This window comes from Oncorhynchus keta, chromosome 35 (genome assembly GCF_023373465.1).
Source record: "Oncorhynchus keta strain PuntledgeMale-10-30-2019 chromosome 35, Oket_V2, whole genome shotgun sequence".
Lineage (NCBI taxonomy): Eukaryota > Metazoa > Chordata > Actinopteri > Salmoniformes > Salmonidae > Oncorhynchus > Oncorhynchus keta.
The window spans coordinates 55839952-55856154 of NC_068455.1; the positions used below are offsets into that span (position 1 = coordinate 55839952).

The 16203-nt window shown below is 42.8% G+C and overlaps 1 protein-coding gene and 1 non-coding gene across 2 annotated transcripts; both read left to right on the plus strand.

Annotated features, from left to right (window-relative positions):
* The first annotated feature begins 525 nt into the window (after window positions 1–525).
* On the plus strand, window positions 526–13361 carry LOC118368661 (splicing factor 1-like). The gene is given in 14 exon segments (XM_052497146.1): window positions 526–1074; window positions 1575–1706; window positions 3671–3746; window positions 8894–9046; window positions 9365–9454; window positions 9596–9779; window positions 9937–10052; window positions 10192–10299; window positions 10616–10802; window positions 10973–11222; window positions 11416–11580; window positions 11818–11899; window positions 11901–12097; window positions 12100–13361. Coding segments are annotated over 14 exon segments (2040 nt in total). The 5' UTR covers window positions 526–818; the 3' UTR covers window positions 12144–13361.
* On the plus strand, window positions 10428–10553 carry LOC118369353 (small nucleolar RNA SNORA17). The gene has a single exon (XR_004822590.1). It is a non-coding gene; the product is annotated as a small nucleolar RNA SNORA17 (small nucleolar RNA).
* Window positions 13362–16203: the final 2842 nt, after the last annotated feature.

The window sequence follows — 16203 nt, forward strand, 5'->3', positions numbered from 1 at the left end:
GCTTTGTTATCCAACTGTCATCCTTCGAACTCAGTTCATTGCTGCTGACGGGCTATATTTATAATAATCTAATATCAAGAAGAGCATACCCACCATAACTTGTTTTTTCAATGTTTTGATCTACTATTTGTAGTATGGAGTGGTGATATTCCTAATTTCAATGCAATCATGTGTTAAGGTTTGCCAGTGCATGTTTATTTTTTAAATTTAAACGTATTAATCCAAAGTGACAAGTGAAGTACTTCCCTGGTACAACCACCGAGGTATAACAAAAACGAGCACTAGTGGCACAACTGTACGGTCGCGCGCGCAGGTAATGGTAGGCGGACACCAAATGTCAAAGCCCAATCAAAGAGTGTGGCTCAATGATTGTCAAGATTAGAGTCCAATCGTTTTTCGAGGAAATTGAGCGATGGCAGATTGACGCTATGTTTTATCCAATGATATAACAACGGGCACCACAGTCACAACTGGGCGGTTGCGCGCGCAGGTAATGGTCAACACATTTCAAAGCACAATCAAATAGTGTAGCTAAATGATTGTCAAGATTAGAGTCCAATCGTTTTTTGAGGAAGTTGAGACACTATGTTTTATCCAATGAAAAGCGGGACGTTTCGGCTGGCACTGCTCTACACCAATAGCTGTGCTACGCTGTACAGTTCGTCCTCCTTTGTGATATTCCGCTGTGCGCCATCTTGTGCCCCCCCCCCCCCAGCGTGAGTGGGGAAGGTTGTGCAAGTCGTTGAATTTATTATTTCTTAATATATTTACAAGCCTAATTTAATACAACCTTAATTTGAAACAGAGCACATTTGGAAATGGCTACGGGAGCAAATGCAACCCCTCTGGGGAAGCTGCACCCGAGTATTGGCGCTAAACGAGGCTTTGAAGCCGGGCCCGGTGCGGGGTTAATGCCTACACCGGGGCCGCCTGTTTCCTTTCCTTCGCTCCCGAATTTTCAGCCCCCAATTCCAAACGTCTCTTTCCCGCAAGCTCACCCAGTATTTACTGCGGTGGCCGCTTTTCCCACCCCGCCACAACCACCCCAAGGAGCAGGAATTCCGTCTCAGACAGGTAAGCCGGGCTAACTAACGTTATCTAGAGAAAGGTCTGCAGTGCAAGGCTGGTGTTGCTGGGATGAGCTAGCTTCACGTTTATGCGAAACATTGCAACTTCAGACATGCAGTATTATCACCCTGGCAAGTGAAGTGAACAACATAAAGATAGCTAGACATTAATTAGTAATAGTTAACGCCAAGTTAGCAAACAATGCGCGGTAGTTACAAGTACAATGCTTTTGTGTAATAACTAGTTCATTGCAGCCGCGGTAGAGCCCCGTTTCATAATATTACCATGTGTTCCAGTTGCCTGTCGTAGTTTTGAAGTAATCACGAAAAAATGGGCCCTTATTTTTAGGGCATTTTTCACCCTGGCTTCGTCTTTTAGCTGTGTAACGTTAGCTGATGTTAACGTCACTAATTTAACATTTAGCTAGTTGTCTGTTAATCCATTTGTAAATTCGGTGAACATGTATAAGTACTCAAATTGAGAATACTCTCTATCTCATCTGTCAGACTTCGGTCAGAAAAAAGCCAGGAAAAGAAGCCGCTGGAGTAGCGAGACACCCGACCAGAAGACAGTCATTCCTGGCATGCCCACCGTCATCCCGCCTGGACTGACTCGGGATCAGGAGAGGGCCTATATAGGTAACCATCTTTTCCACTACTGTACAACTGAACTGTAAACTGCACTGTACTAGTGTTTTAGATATACAGGAAATCAGTCAAGTCAAGGGGCGTTAATGTAGCGTGTTCTTCTTTACCTGACCCAGTTGTGATTTCCTCACGTTTTGCACATTGAAATGTTGTGCATAGGTCCTGACATGTTTGCTAAATTTCATCAGTAAAGAGTTGATTGAATCAGATAACAGACATGTTGGGTCACTCACTGGTAGAGCTGGGAGACTGACCAAAATCCAGACTGGTGCATAACCACAAGGTTGAAATGCATTCTTCAAGATGATTCAAGTACAGTATTTGCCAATACATTTAAGGGAAAAAATGGAGAGGGGAAAAAAGTTTAAATTATGCAACTGAAACTATAATTCAAAATCCTATTGCTCAGATGAAATTCAGTATTCTTATCCACTGAGTATACTAACTTGTTGATGTGGAGTGTGAAGGAAGGCCATTGTCCTAAGACAAGGAGGTACAATAATGTGGTTCTCCTATAGAACGCTTTTTGTGGCATTAAGGTTTGCATACCACTGGACATCCATTAGCAAATCAGAAGGGTGTTGCTGCTTGCCGTGTCATTGTTTTGGGCTGCAGGTCACTGTCCCCTTGTACTTCACCAACTGCCCTGGCATGAAAGGGTCTACCCACGTTGTCCTTGTAACATGCAAAATGATTCCTTGATATCATACATGTGAGTTTAATGTGTGAGCAATGGCGAAAGCTTCATACTCATTTCCAGTGCATCCTTTAAAATAGGCACTCGTCTGGATGTTTTCAGACCAAATTCGTTTAAGAAACGGTTGGCTTGACAATAACTGCCTTTCAGCAGTAGTGTAACACCACCAAACTGGCTTTAGACACTTGTAAGGTGTTTGAAGCAGGTGAATCTACCCCTTAATAACAGAAGGGGTTATCAATGTATGTCATTGTTTATGGTTGGTCTTCCTTGGTATGTAAACATTCATTTCTGCCAGGGTTGGGCGGTATCCAGATACTTTTTTTTTCTTGATCCAGTAGGGGATTGATTGTCTGCTGTACCCAAGAAGCTTGATCTTGCAAGCTAGCCACTTAGCTGGCAAGTTAGCAAGCCAAATGCATAGCTGGAGCCCTGAGCTTGAGAATTTATTTGGCACATCTGGGATCGTTAACTTAGTTATAAGCCATTTCTTTATTTTTTATTGTGTTCAAAGTCATGCTGTCTGTATTTCAAAATACCTCCGAATATGGCATACCGCCCAAGCCTAATTTGTGCCTGCCTTATGTTCTCACTTCTATGTTTACATTGCTCATTCAAAACAAGAATTGCAGGGGGGGTCCAAAGGGATTTGTTTGAAGCCCGTAAGATGAAATAGCAGTGAAATATCAATTCACAGGGGCTGTCTTCATCTCTGGCATAATTTCTCAATTAAAGCAGAAATTTCATAATTGAGTCATTGTTGAATCTTGTCAGGAAAGGGTGGGAGTTTTTTTTACATAACAAATAGCTCCTCAGCTGTAGCTCTACAGGAGTGCAGACAGTGACACTTCAACTTTATTCATGTATATTGTGTTAGTCCTATTTGTGTATCAGGCTCCACTTTTATGCCAAAGCCACATTCAACTACCATCGTATGACAGTCTCAAATTTAACTGATTCTTGAATCTTTTGGGGTGGGTTTTGGAATGTGGTTAATGTATGCTGGCGGGCATCGAATGGAACTCTGGTCTAATGATCCACGCTAAAATGTTTCTGTTTAAACCCTTCATCACTGGGATGCCACATTGTATTTTCATGTAAATGATTCATCATTCATTGTAGTCATGTTTTTGCCTGTCAAACAAATGACAGTGCTTGAATTTAGAATCAAATGTATTGTCTCCAGTTGAATGTTATTTTTGTAACCACATTTCTCTCCATCCTTCTTGTTTTTCTTTCCTAACCTGAATTCTTCCAGTCCAACTGCAGATCGAAGACCTGACTCGTAAACTGCGTACAGGAGACCTGGGAATCCCTGTTAACCCTGAGGACAGGTCGGGAAACGTTTTAAACCCACGAACAGTAACATTTTCTCTACCTTCTTGTCGTTCTTTTTGACGCCAAATGTTGGTCTTGGGTAAAATGATACTTATTTCTCAGAAGATGCTTTAGGTCCCGAAGTTTAGTAGGTTTAGTTGCCACAGTAAGGATGAGTTATTGTCCAGCAATGGTAGTGTCATAATATAACATGATATGTTCTCCTTCCAGTAGTATTTAGGGATGTCATACTTCTAGGTGCTTATAGTCACAACTTCCAGGATGACTGAAGACTAAAGTTTTGCTCAGAATAACTTTTTAGTGTTACATCCCAATCTGTGCAGTTGGGTAGTTATTTTTTAAATGTAATCCGTTAGGTACCTTGTGGATTACCCAAATTCCTTAATGAGATCACTTCCCCTTAAGAAGCATTAGAAGAAGACAAAAAGGACCCATTCCTTTTCCTGCTCTTTCCTGGCAATCCATCAAACACATTTGGTGTGCCATGATAGTGGTCTCTGACCTGTGGTCAGTCTCGCTCAGGTGGAACAAACTCAAATGTGCACCTTTATTCAATGCTGAATTGAATGTCATTGAGAAAACAAAGGTGTTCAAATGTACATTTTAGTCATTTAGCAGGTGCTCTTATCAGAGCAACTTACATTATTGCCTTAATCTTAAGATGGTTAGGTGAGACAACACATCACAATCGTAGCAAGTACATTTTCCCTCAACAAAGTAGTTATCAGAAAAGACAATTGCATATGTGTGTGTGTGTGTGTGTGATTACTTTTTTTTTACTCCCTGGGCCAATTTGTTAGATGTAGATCTTCATTTCTGAATTGGTAGGCATCTAAATAGGAAGGAGTAAAAAGTGGTAATTATATAAACCTCATGGCTCTGCGTTAAGGTGTGCTGTGAAGTTACCATGGTCACCTCTGGTTTACTTGGGTGTTCAAGCATTTCCAGTTTACGTTTATACCCATCTAAATGAGCCTCGTAAGAGTTTGTATCCTTATAATATTCCTATATTCCATAATTATTTTCTTATACTTAAATGGTATATTATGGAATTATTACAATGTATTACTTTGTGCTCTGTCAAAATATTCTGAACTCCCCTATGTCTTTATTTGGACAGTGAAACTAAAATGTTTCATTTGACTTTATACTCCAGAAATATACTCAAATATTTCCATAGTTAAGGGCATACTTAAGGGGTTTTAGGGTAGTTTGAAGGCACGTATAGTGGAAGGAGTATCTGGTTACCATGGAGATGGCCTGATTCACTGACTAAATATCTCAGAGATCACTTTCATTTTGTGAGATGGCAAAATTAAATTTATAAAGCCAAGACAGGATAACTAAATTGCTTTAGAAGATAATAAACCATGTTTCTTGTAGTTACTGTTATTTTTTCTCAACTTGTTTATATTACTTTCTCGTGCGTCAAGCTATCTTACAGAGTAGCTGTAGCTAACTAGCCAGCTAGCTTTGTAGCCATGGATCGTGCACCTTCCATTGTTTAGCTAAGTAGCTAGCTGGTTGACGTTTTCCTTTTGTAACCAGAGCAGATTAAATCAACATTCACCTCTATAAATGCTGTTTCCATTGATATCGATACATAATGAGACATTTAAGGGACCTCATGGACACCCTTAACTTTTGAACTTAATTTAACGGGGAAATTCACCCTAAAATGTAGTGTCAAACTGTCTTAAAGTTAAGGAAACTTTAAGGGAAAAGATGAGGGGAAAATTTTACCTAAGGTGTTTTATGCAACCGTGCCATGATATTTGTTCCACTGTAACTTTCTCACTCATTATTCACAATTAATTCATGAATATCCAGAATCATGTTAACATCCACCTTAATGTAGAAGTTTTCTAAAATGTATTATATTCTTATTTACAATATAAGTGACTACAAAATGATACAGTACATTATTTATCATTTAGTTCCTATTGGACAAAACAACGTAATCTGAAACACAGTCTGCGAATGCATCCAACAAGTTTGACATGCCACAAGCTTGATGTAGTCATTGCGTGCTTGGAATATGGGACCAAATACTACAGTTTTGACTACTTTAATACGCAATGAGGGGAATTTAGCCAAATACTAATATATATTTATTCAAATGTGGGGACTAGATGCATAAAGGGCCTTCATTACTAAATGGTAAAACATATGAAACATTTGATCTCTAATCCAAAATGCTAGACTAAAGAGCCAAATGTCGCTTCACTGTCCAAATAAATACATAGGGGAGTGTATATCACACTTGCTATATATTTCTTTCTGCCTTAGCTGTGACCTCTTGTATTTATCTATCATGGTCTTATTTTTGTTGACTATATTTGAGCTAATATGTCGACTTGTGCGTCATGGTTTAGCCGTTTCCTGTCAACTCAGATGTTGACAATGTGTTTGAGTATTTTTTTTTTATGCATCTTAGATTATCACCGTTTCTTCAACTTGAAAGTAGGTTTGGGTCAGTACTTATGACAAAGTTAATCTATTTTTGGTTTAACAGCTTATTATGATTGCATATTTCTCCTTTTGATAGTCATAGAGCTGTAAGTTAAAGTGAGTAAGTAGACCCAGATCTAACATCTTAAATAGTTACTCAATGATATACAGATTGCTATATGAACAGGTTAGGACAGGTTTGGTTTTCAGTAATGGATTTCTTTAGAATAGCCTGTTTCTGCCAGTGCTTGACCTGACTTTAATCCTAATGTGTTACCCTTTTTTCTTGGCTTGTCTCGTAAATTCAAATGGTCCTACCTTTGATAGATTCCACCTGAAACCGGACAAATTAACTTTTAACCGTTGGGTGTTTTTCCATGGTCATTAATGGGTTTTCCATAATGAAGCTTCCCAAAGTTCTGCCCAGTGGATTCGACAGTATTCCAGTTGGAACTTTGAGGCTCTGGAGGAGAAACCCCTCTGATCCTGGCTATTCCGGAATGACACAGATCGGCTCTGACACTGTAGAAGTCTGCATCTATTATTCCAGCAGGAAATGTCATAATATTTTTATGAGTGTGAGATTGATCTCTCTTTGTTGGCCACTGTCCCTGTCGTCTGTATTTGACATAGTTTCATTGTAATCTTAATCAGATATTTCCACAGCGACAACAAAAAGCTCATCGCAGGACGCTAATAATGTCACTCCAACAAATAACAGGAGTGTTTCAGGTTGTCACCGGTGGAAATTTCAAGATTTAAAAAGAGAACCCTTTCCTCTATTTCGATTTTTCTACTTTTTCTCTCCTTAATTGTTCGGCCGAATGTTAGCTCTCTTGTGGGTGAGCGCACTATGAAATGGGTTAACTTCTAACCATAATTCATTTTCTCTAACCCCAAATTACCCCTCGTCACCTTAACCTTTTTCAAACGCAGAGCCTCTAACGCAGAGTAACAGGTTTTCAGGTGTTCCATCCAAGAGGAGGTATGGACCTGGCTTAAACACCCACCACCTCAGCATCCAATATGGCACCTTCTGACTCCCAAAACCAGCAGTTCCTTGAGGAATGCATCCTTTTTTTGCCATTTGCAACCTGTATGCAGGATTAATTCTGTCACCCCCCCTCCTTTTTTTCCCTTCTATACTGAACAAAAATATAAACACAACATGCAACAATTTCAAGGAGTTTACCGAGTTATAGTTCATATAAGGAAATCATTCAATTGAAATAAATTCTCTGATATATGGATTTCACATGACCGGGAATACAGATATGCATCTGTTGGTCACAGATATCTTTAAAAAAGGTAAGGGCATGGATCAGAAAACCAGTCAGTATCTGGTGTAACCACCGTTTGCCTCATGCAGCGTGACACATCTCCTTTGCAGAGTTGATCAGGCTGTTGATTGTGGCCTGTGAAATGTTGTCCCACTCCTCATCAATGACTGTTTGATGTTGGTGAGAACTGGAACACGCTGTTGTACATGTCAGTCCAGAGCATCCCAAACATGCTTAATGGGTGACATGTCTGGTGAGTAAGCAGGCCATAGAACACATTTTCAGCTTTTAGGAATTGTGTACAGATCTTTGCGACATGGGGTTGTGCTGAAACAGGTGATGGCGGGGGATGAATGGCACAATAATGGGCCTTAGGATCTCGTCACGGTATATCTGTGCATTCAAATTGCCATTGATAAAATGCAATTGTTCATTGTCTGTAGCTTATGCCTGTCCATATCATAACCCCGCAGCCACCATGGGGCACTCTGTTCACAATGTTGACATCAGCAAACAGCTCGCCCACACGACGCCAAGCACTCCGTCTGCGGTTGTGAGGCTGGTTGGACATACTGCCAAATAGTCTAAAATGACGTTTGAGGTGGCTTATGGTAGAGAAATTAACATTCAAGTCTGGCAACAGCTCGGGTGGACACTTCTGCAGTCAGATGCTAATTAGTGGCCTTGTGTTGTCCTCAGCACAAGGTGCACCTGTGTAATGATCAGCTTCTTGATATGCCACACTTGTCGGGTGGCTGGATGATATATTTTAATTACATTATTTTTATGTTGATTGATTATCTTGGTAAAGGAGAAATGCTCACCAACAGGGATGTAAACCAATTTGTGTACAAAACTTGAGAGAAATAAGCTTTTTGTGCATATAGAATATTTCTGGGATCTTTTATTTTCGCTCATAAAACCAACATGTTGCGTTCATATTTTTGTTCAGTGTAGATAGATTTAGTTGATGAAGTTGTGGTTGCCCCTTCAGAGTAGTCTTTATTACATATCACAAGGTGATATGTCCCCATTTTTAAGACGTGTATAAAATACCAGAACCGAATTGGGCAGTCCAACGCTACAGCCTATTAGCAACCAAACTTCTTGAATTCTCAAAAGGAAATTAACACCAATATTGATATCTCATAACAAGCCCTATGAGAGAACACTTTATTTTCTCCACCAGTGACCGAAATGCTTGCTTGTAACCATTGTTTTTCTTGCATTGCCTTCCCTTCACTGATAAGTGGCTTGGAGACATGACCATGCTATTATGAAGTGGCCCTTAAAATGTTTTATTTCATGGTAACCTTATTTAAGACGTAGTTAGACATAGGGAAACTTGTGTATGGTTGTCAGTGGTCTTAGAGATATTAATGTTTGTCTGTCTACTCTCTCCCCTCCCCAAGGTCCCCGTCTCCAGAGCCCATCTACAACAGCGAGGGGAAGAGGCTGAATACCAGGGAGTACCGCACACGCAAGAAGATCGAGGAGGAGCGTCACTCCCTCATCACCGATATGGTGGCACTCAACCCTGAGTTCAAGCCCCCCGCTGACTACAAGTATGTTTTCTCTATCTCCTAACATAGTCTTGTTTATTTGGATCCCCGTTAGCCGTTATTAAAGCAACCGCTGTTTACCCTCTAGTTTGTTTCCTGCTCCTTCCAGAATGATTTATTTCTTGTTTGTTCCCTATGGTGGTGTTGTGATATCTCATTTTCCTTTATGGTTGGTCTGAATTTCAGAGCTATTGCTGTAGGTCTCTGGTACTTTTCACATGGCTTCTGAGAACAGCCATGCTTTATTTTCTTCACCTTGGCATGAATGTGTAGAGACTGTGTTATAGCCTTCACTATACTGAACATAATTGTCCCCCACAGGCCCCCAGCTACTAGGGTCAACGACAAGGTGATGATCCCACAGGACGAGTACCCCGAGATTAACTTTGTTGGGTTGCTCATTGGGCCACGGTGAGTTATACCATGGATCTATCTAATGTTCCTTTTGTGTTGTGGGTCTATTTGGGGATTTGCCTAGAAGCCCAGTAGGTGGTGCCTATGAGTCCTTACTGCAACACAAACACACGGTGTGTGTTACTTGTGTCCTTGCAGTGGCAACACCCTGAAGAACATAGAGAAGGAGTGCTGTGCCAAGATCATGATCCGTGGCAAGGGCTCTGTGAAGGAGGGCAAGGTTGGCCGTAAGGACGGTCAGATGCTGCCAGGGGAGGATGAGCCGCTGCACGCCCTGGTCACCGCCAACACCATGGAGAACGTCAAGAAGGCGGTGGAACAGGTCAGCTCACACCCCCACACCCATCATACTTACAACTCATTATCTACTACGAGCTTACCTTTCAGTGTCCATTGAGTTGGATTATACTGCCACTATGCAGTTGTATTTTGATTTGTCCACACATACTGAGAGTGGTCCAATCTGGTCTCCTCCGTAGATCCGTACCATCCTGAAGCAGGGCATCGAGACCCCCGAGGACCAGAACGACCTGAGGAAGATGCAGCTGAGGGAGCTGGCCAGACTCAACGGCACCCTGAGAGAGGACGACAACCGGTGAGCCTGCCACATTTTGACAGCAGCCATTCTGTGACGCTTGCATAATCGCATATACCCTGTCTGGCCTGGATACATCTGATATCCTCTTCACTTCTCTTAGTTAAATATGAAATGCTTCTCTTTGTTCCCCACCCAGGATCCTTCGTCCGTGGCAGAGCACTGAACCCCGCAGTGTCACCAACACCACCCTCTGTACCAAGTGCGGTGGTGCAGGCCATATCTCCTCTGACTGCAAGTTCACCAGGTAACTAACCAGCTACATACTGTTGTGTAAAGGATTTCTGGTCAGAAAGCAGTCTCTTTGCTTAAACACATTGAATGAAAGATCATTTTTTTGCTAGCCCAATCTGGTACTAGAGATGATGCCAGGAACCTGCCCCTTGAGGCGTTGCAGTCGGACTGCAAGTGTGGAGTCTGTGTCATGAGGGGCGTAGAGTGACATGTCTACACAGAGGACCCAGAACAGTGGCTACTTGGAGTGATTGTAGCTCTGACAGAAAATAAGGCCATTCAGGATCTTTTCCAAAAGTCGACCATAAGGACCTATCTCCTCTTTCTAGCTCCTTTGCGGCGCCCAGGGCCGGTGAGCCTCCCCAGTCTGCCCAGGACAAGGCCCGTATGGACAAGGAGTATCTGTCCCTCATGGCTGAGCTAGGCGAGGCCCCTGTACCTTCCTCTGGCGGGGGACACTGCAACAACCAGAACAGTGGCCACAACAGAGGCAACAACAACAACCAGCCACCACCGGTGAGTTAAATTAAGTGACGAGCACAACCTGATCTTCCATTTTCTTAGTCTATCCATAAAAATGGGCCTTTACATTCCAAGTTAGAATATTTGTGGATTTGAGTTTCATCAGCAGATGAGACGATGAACAATACAAGTGCCTCTCGTCTCATTCTGTGTTTGTACTGCAGAGCCGTCCTCCCTGGATGAACTCTGGCCAGTCTGAGAACAGGAACTTCAACAGCATGCACGGAGGCCACGGCGGTCATGGCAACCAACACGGGGGTCATGGCAACCACGGAGGTCATGGAGGCCACCACAACTTCCCACCCCCCATGTCCAACATGGGAGGGCACAACATGCCTCACAACAATGGAATGCCACCCCCGTGGATGCAGCCCCCACCGCCCCCCATGGGCCAGGGACACGGCCACCATATGGGTAGGAGGGAGACAGCCTGCTGTCGAAATGTGCCGTCTGTGTTGTTGTAGCCCGTTTCCGTTTTGTTATCCCAGTTTGTAAATTGCGTTGGTGGTGTCATGTACACACAAATGTAGTAAACACAGGCCTTCTGTGCTTTGGCTTTGTAATCCAATCGGTTGTGTCCATTCATATTTCCTCGGTTTGTCTTCAGGTCTGCTGCCACCACCCATGGGTATGATGCCACCACCACCTCCGCCCCCCAACAACCAGCCTCCCCCGCCACCCTCAGGTCCCCTGCCACCATGGCAACAGCAAGCCCCCCCACCCCCTCCCACCAGCAGCATGGCCACTAGTGCACCACTGCCATGGCAACAAAGTAAGAACACTAGCCGCAGGCTCTTTGTTTCTGAAGCTTTGACCAGTTAACCAGAAAAGTACAGCCAGTTTCTCACTCTTTTCATGGTAGCTTTTGTAGATTTGACACATGGCGGCTTTACATAGAACATGTTTTGTGTTTCATCATTCCTGTATGATCTTAGAGGGATCTAATGTTGAGTAAGTGCAGCATGTTTTTTGTTGTATGTCCTACTAACTACAGTTCTTTCCTCCCCAGATACCACCACGACATCCAGTCCTGGCTCTGGCAACCTGCCCCCCTGGCAGCAGCCCCAACAGTCCGCTGCCTCGGCCGCCCAGCCCCCCCCCCATGGGCAACCCCTCCATGGTCCCCCCTCCGCCAGGGGTGCAGCCCCCTCTCCCCCCCGGCGCCCCACCTCCCCCTCCTCCCCCACCCCCCGGCTCGGCCGGCATGATGTACGCCCCTCCTCCCCCTCCGCCCATGGACCCCTCCAACTTTGTCACCATGATGGGGATGGGGGTAACGGGCATGCCCCCTTCGGTATGCCCCCCGCACCACCACCTCCGCCCCCTCAGAATTAAACACCCTCTGTACCCCCCCAGGTTCCTCAGTCTCAACCACACAGCCCTCCCAGATTTTACCCAACACCATGGACTCGCAGCACACCACACAACCAGCTACCCAATGGACTGATACGCAGCTCTGCCCAGGGCATATAGTTGTTCAGTAAAATGACATGACCTGTGCTATACTCTCTTAATCACAGTCCTGGTTAACATGCAGAGAAACTCCTCAAACAAGGGAGGTGGTGTGGTTGAATTTGTACATTTTCTTTACAGAATTTTTCTGTTTTTAAAAGTTAGTGTTTTTGTTGACTGTGTAGGCTCTCTGTGTCCATCCAACACTGTTGCTGTGCATAGAGTATATGGTATGCCTTGTATCTATTTTGCAGGGCTTACTCCATGGTTGGCTTATAACTGTTTCACCATCTCTCACACCAAATAAATCACCTCAAACAAAAGCTTTGCTTTGCCGACCGGACTGGAGCTGAAGCTTAGTAACTATTCGTTTTCATTTACAGTGATATTTTACTGTTCTGATGATCCAGCCAGTTTAGTAGGCATGGCAGTCCAATGGACTCGAGCTTCATTCATCGTCATGTTCCATTCATTTGCTGTGGTTTCACGGCGCTGAATCGTTTTGTAATTACACCTGATGTGAAGTGTAATTGCGCAGATCTTTTGGATGTGAGAATCTCCTTCCTAATTATTTTGTCAGAGAAACGGGTATTTTGTAATGCTGTCTGATTTCAGAGGTTTTGGGTTCTATCAATTTGTTTGCATAATTTCTAATCCCCTATAATTTTATTTTGTCATTTGTTTTTCAAACCCTGTAAGCTGTTTCTAATGAACTTTTTCCCCAGATGCAAATTAATTTAGGTCCATGAGGATGCAGCAGGGAATAGGACTTGGGATCCTAGAGTGAGTTGGCTTAGAAAGATACTCTGAACTACTTCTGATTCTGATCGTATGCGTGATTGTTCTGTTAACAACCTCTCCCCTCCTTGCTATGATCTGTAGCTGTGTGCAGTGCTTATATCGCCTCTGCAACATCACCACGCCTTCTGTTCTCTTGTTGTTGCTTAATGAGAAAAAAGAATACATGATGTTAGATGATGATATACAATTTGTATTTTTACTCTATTTTTGGAATTGGTTTGTCAGCCCTGTTTTCGGTCTAGCCTGAATGAATAGTCCTTGCGATGTTGCTTGATTGTTATTAAAACTGAATATCTTTAATTTTGCCGTCGTTTTCTTTTTGCCTTGCAAAGGTGTCATCGCTGACGCTTGAATTCAGCTTCTACAGACCATCTTTTTAATCTGTGTAGACAGAATGCTTGCTCAGCCTCCCTCAATTTATGTAACATCCTAGTCATGAGGCTGTTTTTCTGTATACTATGCAGTCTTACATCCAAGAATACAAGTACTTTTATTGGTTTTACTTTAGTTTCTTTCACATGCCTTGTGTAAATCAATCTTGCAGGTAAAAACAAAGGTGTGCAGGTGAGGTTGGGTTTATGAAAACCACACAAAAAAACATGTACAGTTGAAATCAGAAGTTTACATACACTTTAGCCAAATACATTTAAACTCAGTTTTTCCACAATTCCTGACATTTAATCCTAGTAAAAATGTACTGTTTTAGGTCCGTTAGGATCACCACTTTATTTTAAGAATGTGAGATGTCAGAATAATAGTAGAGAATGATTTATTTCAGCTTTTATTTATTTCATCACATTCCCAGTGGGTCAGAAGTTCAGACTCAATTAGTGCTTGGTAGCATTGCATTTAAATTGTTTAACTTGGGCCAAATGTTTCTGGTAGCCTTCCACAAGATTCCCACAATAAATTGGGTGACTTTTGGCCCATTCCTCCTCACAGAGCTGGTGTAACTAAGTCAGGTTTGTAGGCCTCCTTGCAAACATGCTTTTACAATTCTGCCCCCGCATTGTCTATAGGATTGAGGTTAGGGCTTTGTCATAGCCACTCCAATACCTTGACTTTGTTGTCCTTAAGCCATTTTTCCACAACTTTGGAAGTATGCTTGGAGTCATTGTCCATTTGGAAGACCCATTTGCGACCAAGCATTTAACGTCCTGACTGATGTCTTGAGAAGTTGCTTCAATATATCCCCATAATTTTCCTTCCTCATGGAGCCATCTATTTTGTGAACTGCAGCAAAGCATCCCCACAACATGATGCTGTCACCCCAGTGCTTCACGGTTGGGATGGTGTTCTTCAGCTTGCAAGCCTCCCCCTTTTTCCTCCTAACATAACAATGGTAATTTTGGCCAAACCGTTCCATTTCTGTTTCATCAGACCAGTGGACCATGTCTCCAAAAAAGTATGATATTTGTCCCCATGTGCAGTTGCAAACCGTAGTCTGTCTTTTTTATGGCAGTTTTGGAGCAGTGGCTTCTTCCTTGCTGAGCGGCCTTTCAGATTATGTCGATATAGGACTTGTTTTACTGAGGATGTAGATACTTTTGTACCTGTTTCCTCCAGAATCTTCACAAGGTCTTTTGCTGCTGTTCTGGGATTGATTTGCACTTTTCGCACCAAAATATGTTCATCTCTAGGAGACAGAATGCGTCTCCTTCCTGAGCGGTATGACTGCTGGGTGGTCCCATGGTGTATATACTTGTGTACTATTGTTTGTACAGATGAATGGGGTACCTTCACCCGTTTGGACATTTCTCCCAAGGATGAACCAGACTTGTGGAGGTCAACGATTTATTTTCTGAGGTCTTGGCTGATTTCTTTAGCTTTTCCCATGATGTCAAGTAAAGAGGCACTGAGTTTGAAGTTAGGCCTTGAAATACAGCCGCGGGTACACCTCAAATTGACTAAAATAATGTCAATTAGTCTATCAGAAGCTTCTAAAGCCATGACACCATTTTCTGGAATTTTCCAAGCTGTTTAAAGGCACAGTCAACTTAGTGTATGTAAACTTCTGACCCACTGGAATTGTGATACAGTGAATTATAAGTGAAATAATCTGCCTGTGTAAACCATTTTTGGAAAAATGACTTGTCATGCACAAAGTAGATGTTCTAACTGACTTGCCAAAACTATAGTTTGTTAACAAGAAATTTGTGGAGTGGTTGAAAAACAAGTTTTAATGACTCCAACCTAAGTGTATGTAAACTTCCGACTTCAACTGTGTGTGTATGAACATATATAAACACAGCAAAAAAAGAAATGTCCCTTTTTCAGGACCTTGTTTTTCAAAGAGAATTAATAAAAATCCAAATAACTTCACAGATCATTTTAAAGGGTTTAAACACTGTTTCCCATGCTTGTTCAATGAACCATGAAAAATGAATGAACATGCACCTGTGGAATTGTTAATTGTCTACTGTCTGTAAACAGTTAGTGTCTTAAGGTCACATTTATGAAAATTTAGGACACTAAAGAGGCCTTTCTACTGACTGAAAAACACCAAAAGAAAGATGCCCAGGGCCCCTGCTCATCTGCGTGAATGTGCCTTAGGCATGCTGTAAGGAGGCATGAGGACTGCAGATGTGGTCAGGGCAATAAATTACAATGTCCGTACTGTGAGACGCCTAAGACAGTGCTAAAGGGAGACAGTGGCAGACCACGTGTAACAATACCTGCACAGGATCGGTACATCCGAACATCACATCTGCAGGAAAGGTACAGGATGGCAACAACATCTGCCCGAGTTACACCAGGAACACACAATCCCTCCATCAGTGCTCAGACTGTACGCAATAGGCTGAGAGAGGCTGTACTGAGGGCTTTTAGGCTTGTTGTAAGGCAGGTCCTCACCAGACATCACCGGCAACAACGTCGCTTATGGGCACAAACCCACCGTCGCTGGACCAGACAGGACTGTCAAAAAGTGCTCTTCACTGACGAGTTGCGGTTTTGTCTCACCAGGGGTGATGGTCGGATTTGCGTTTATCGTCGAAGGAATGAGCGTTACACCGAGTCCTGTACTCTGGAGTGGGATCGATTTGGAGGTGGAGGGTCCATCATGGTCTGGGACGGTGTGTCACAGCATCATCAGACTGAGCTTGTTGTCATTGCAGGCAATCTCAATGCTGTGGGTTACAGG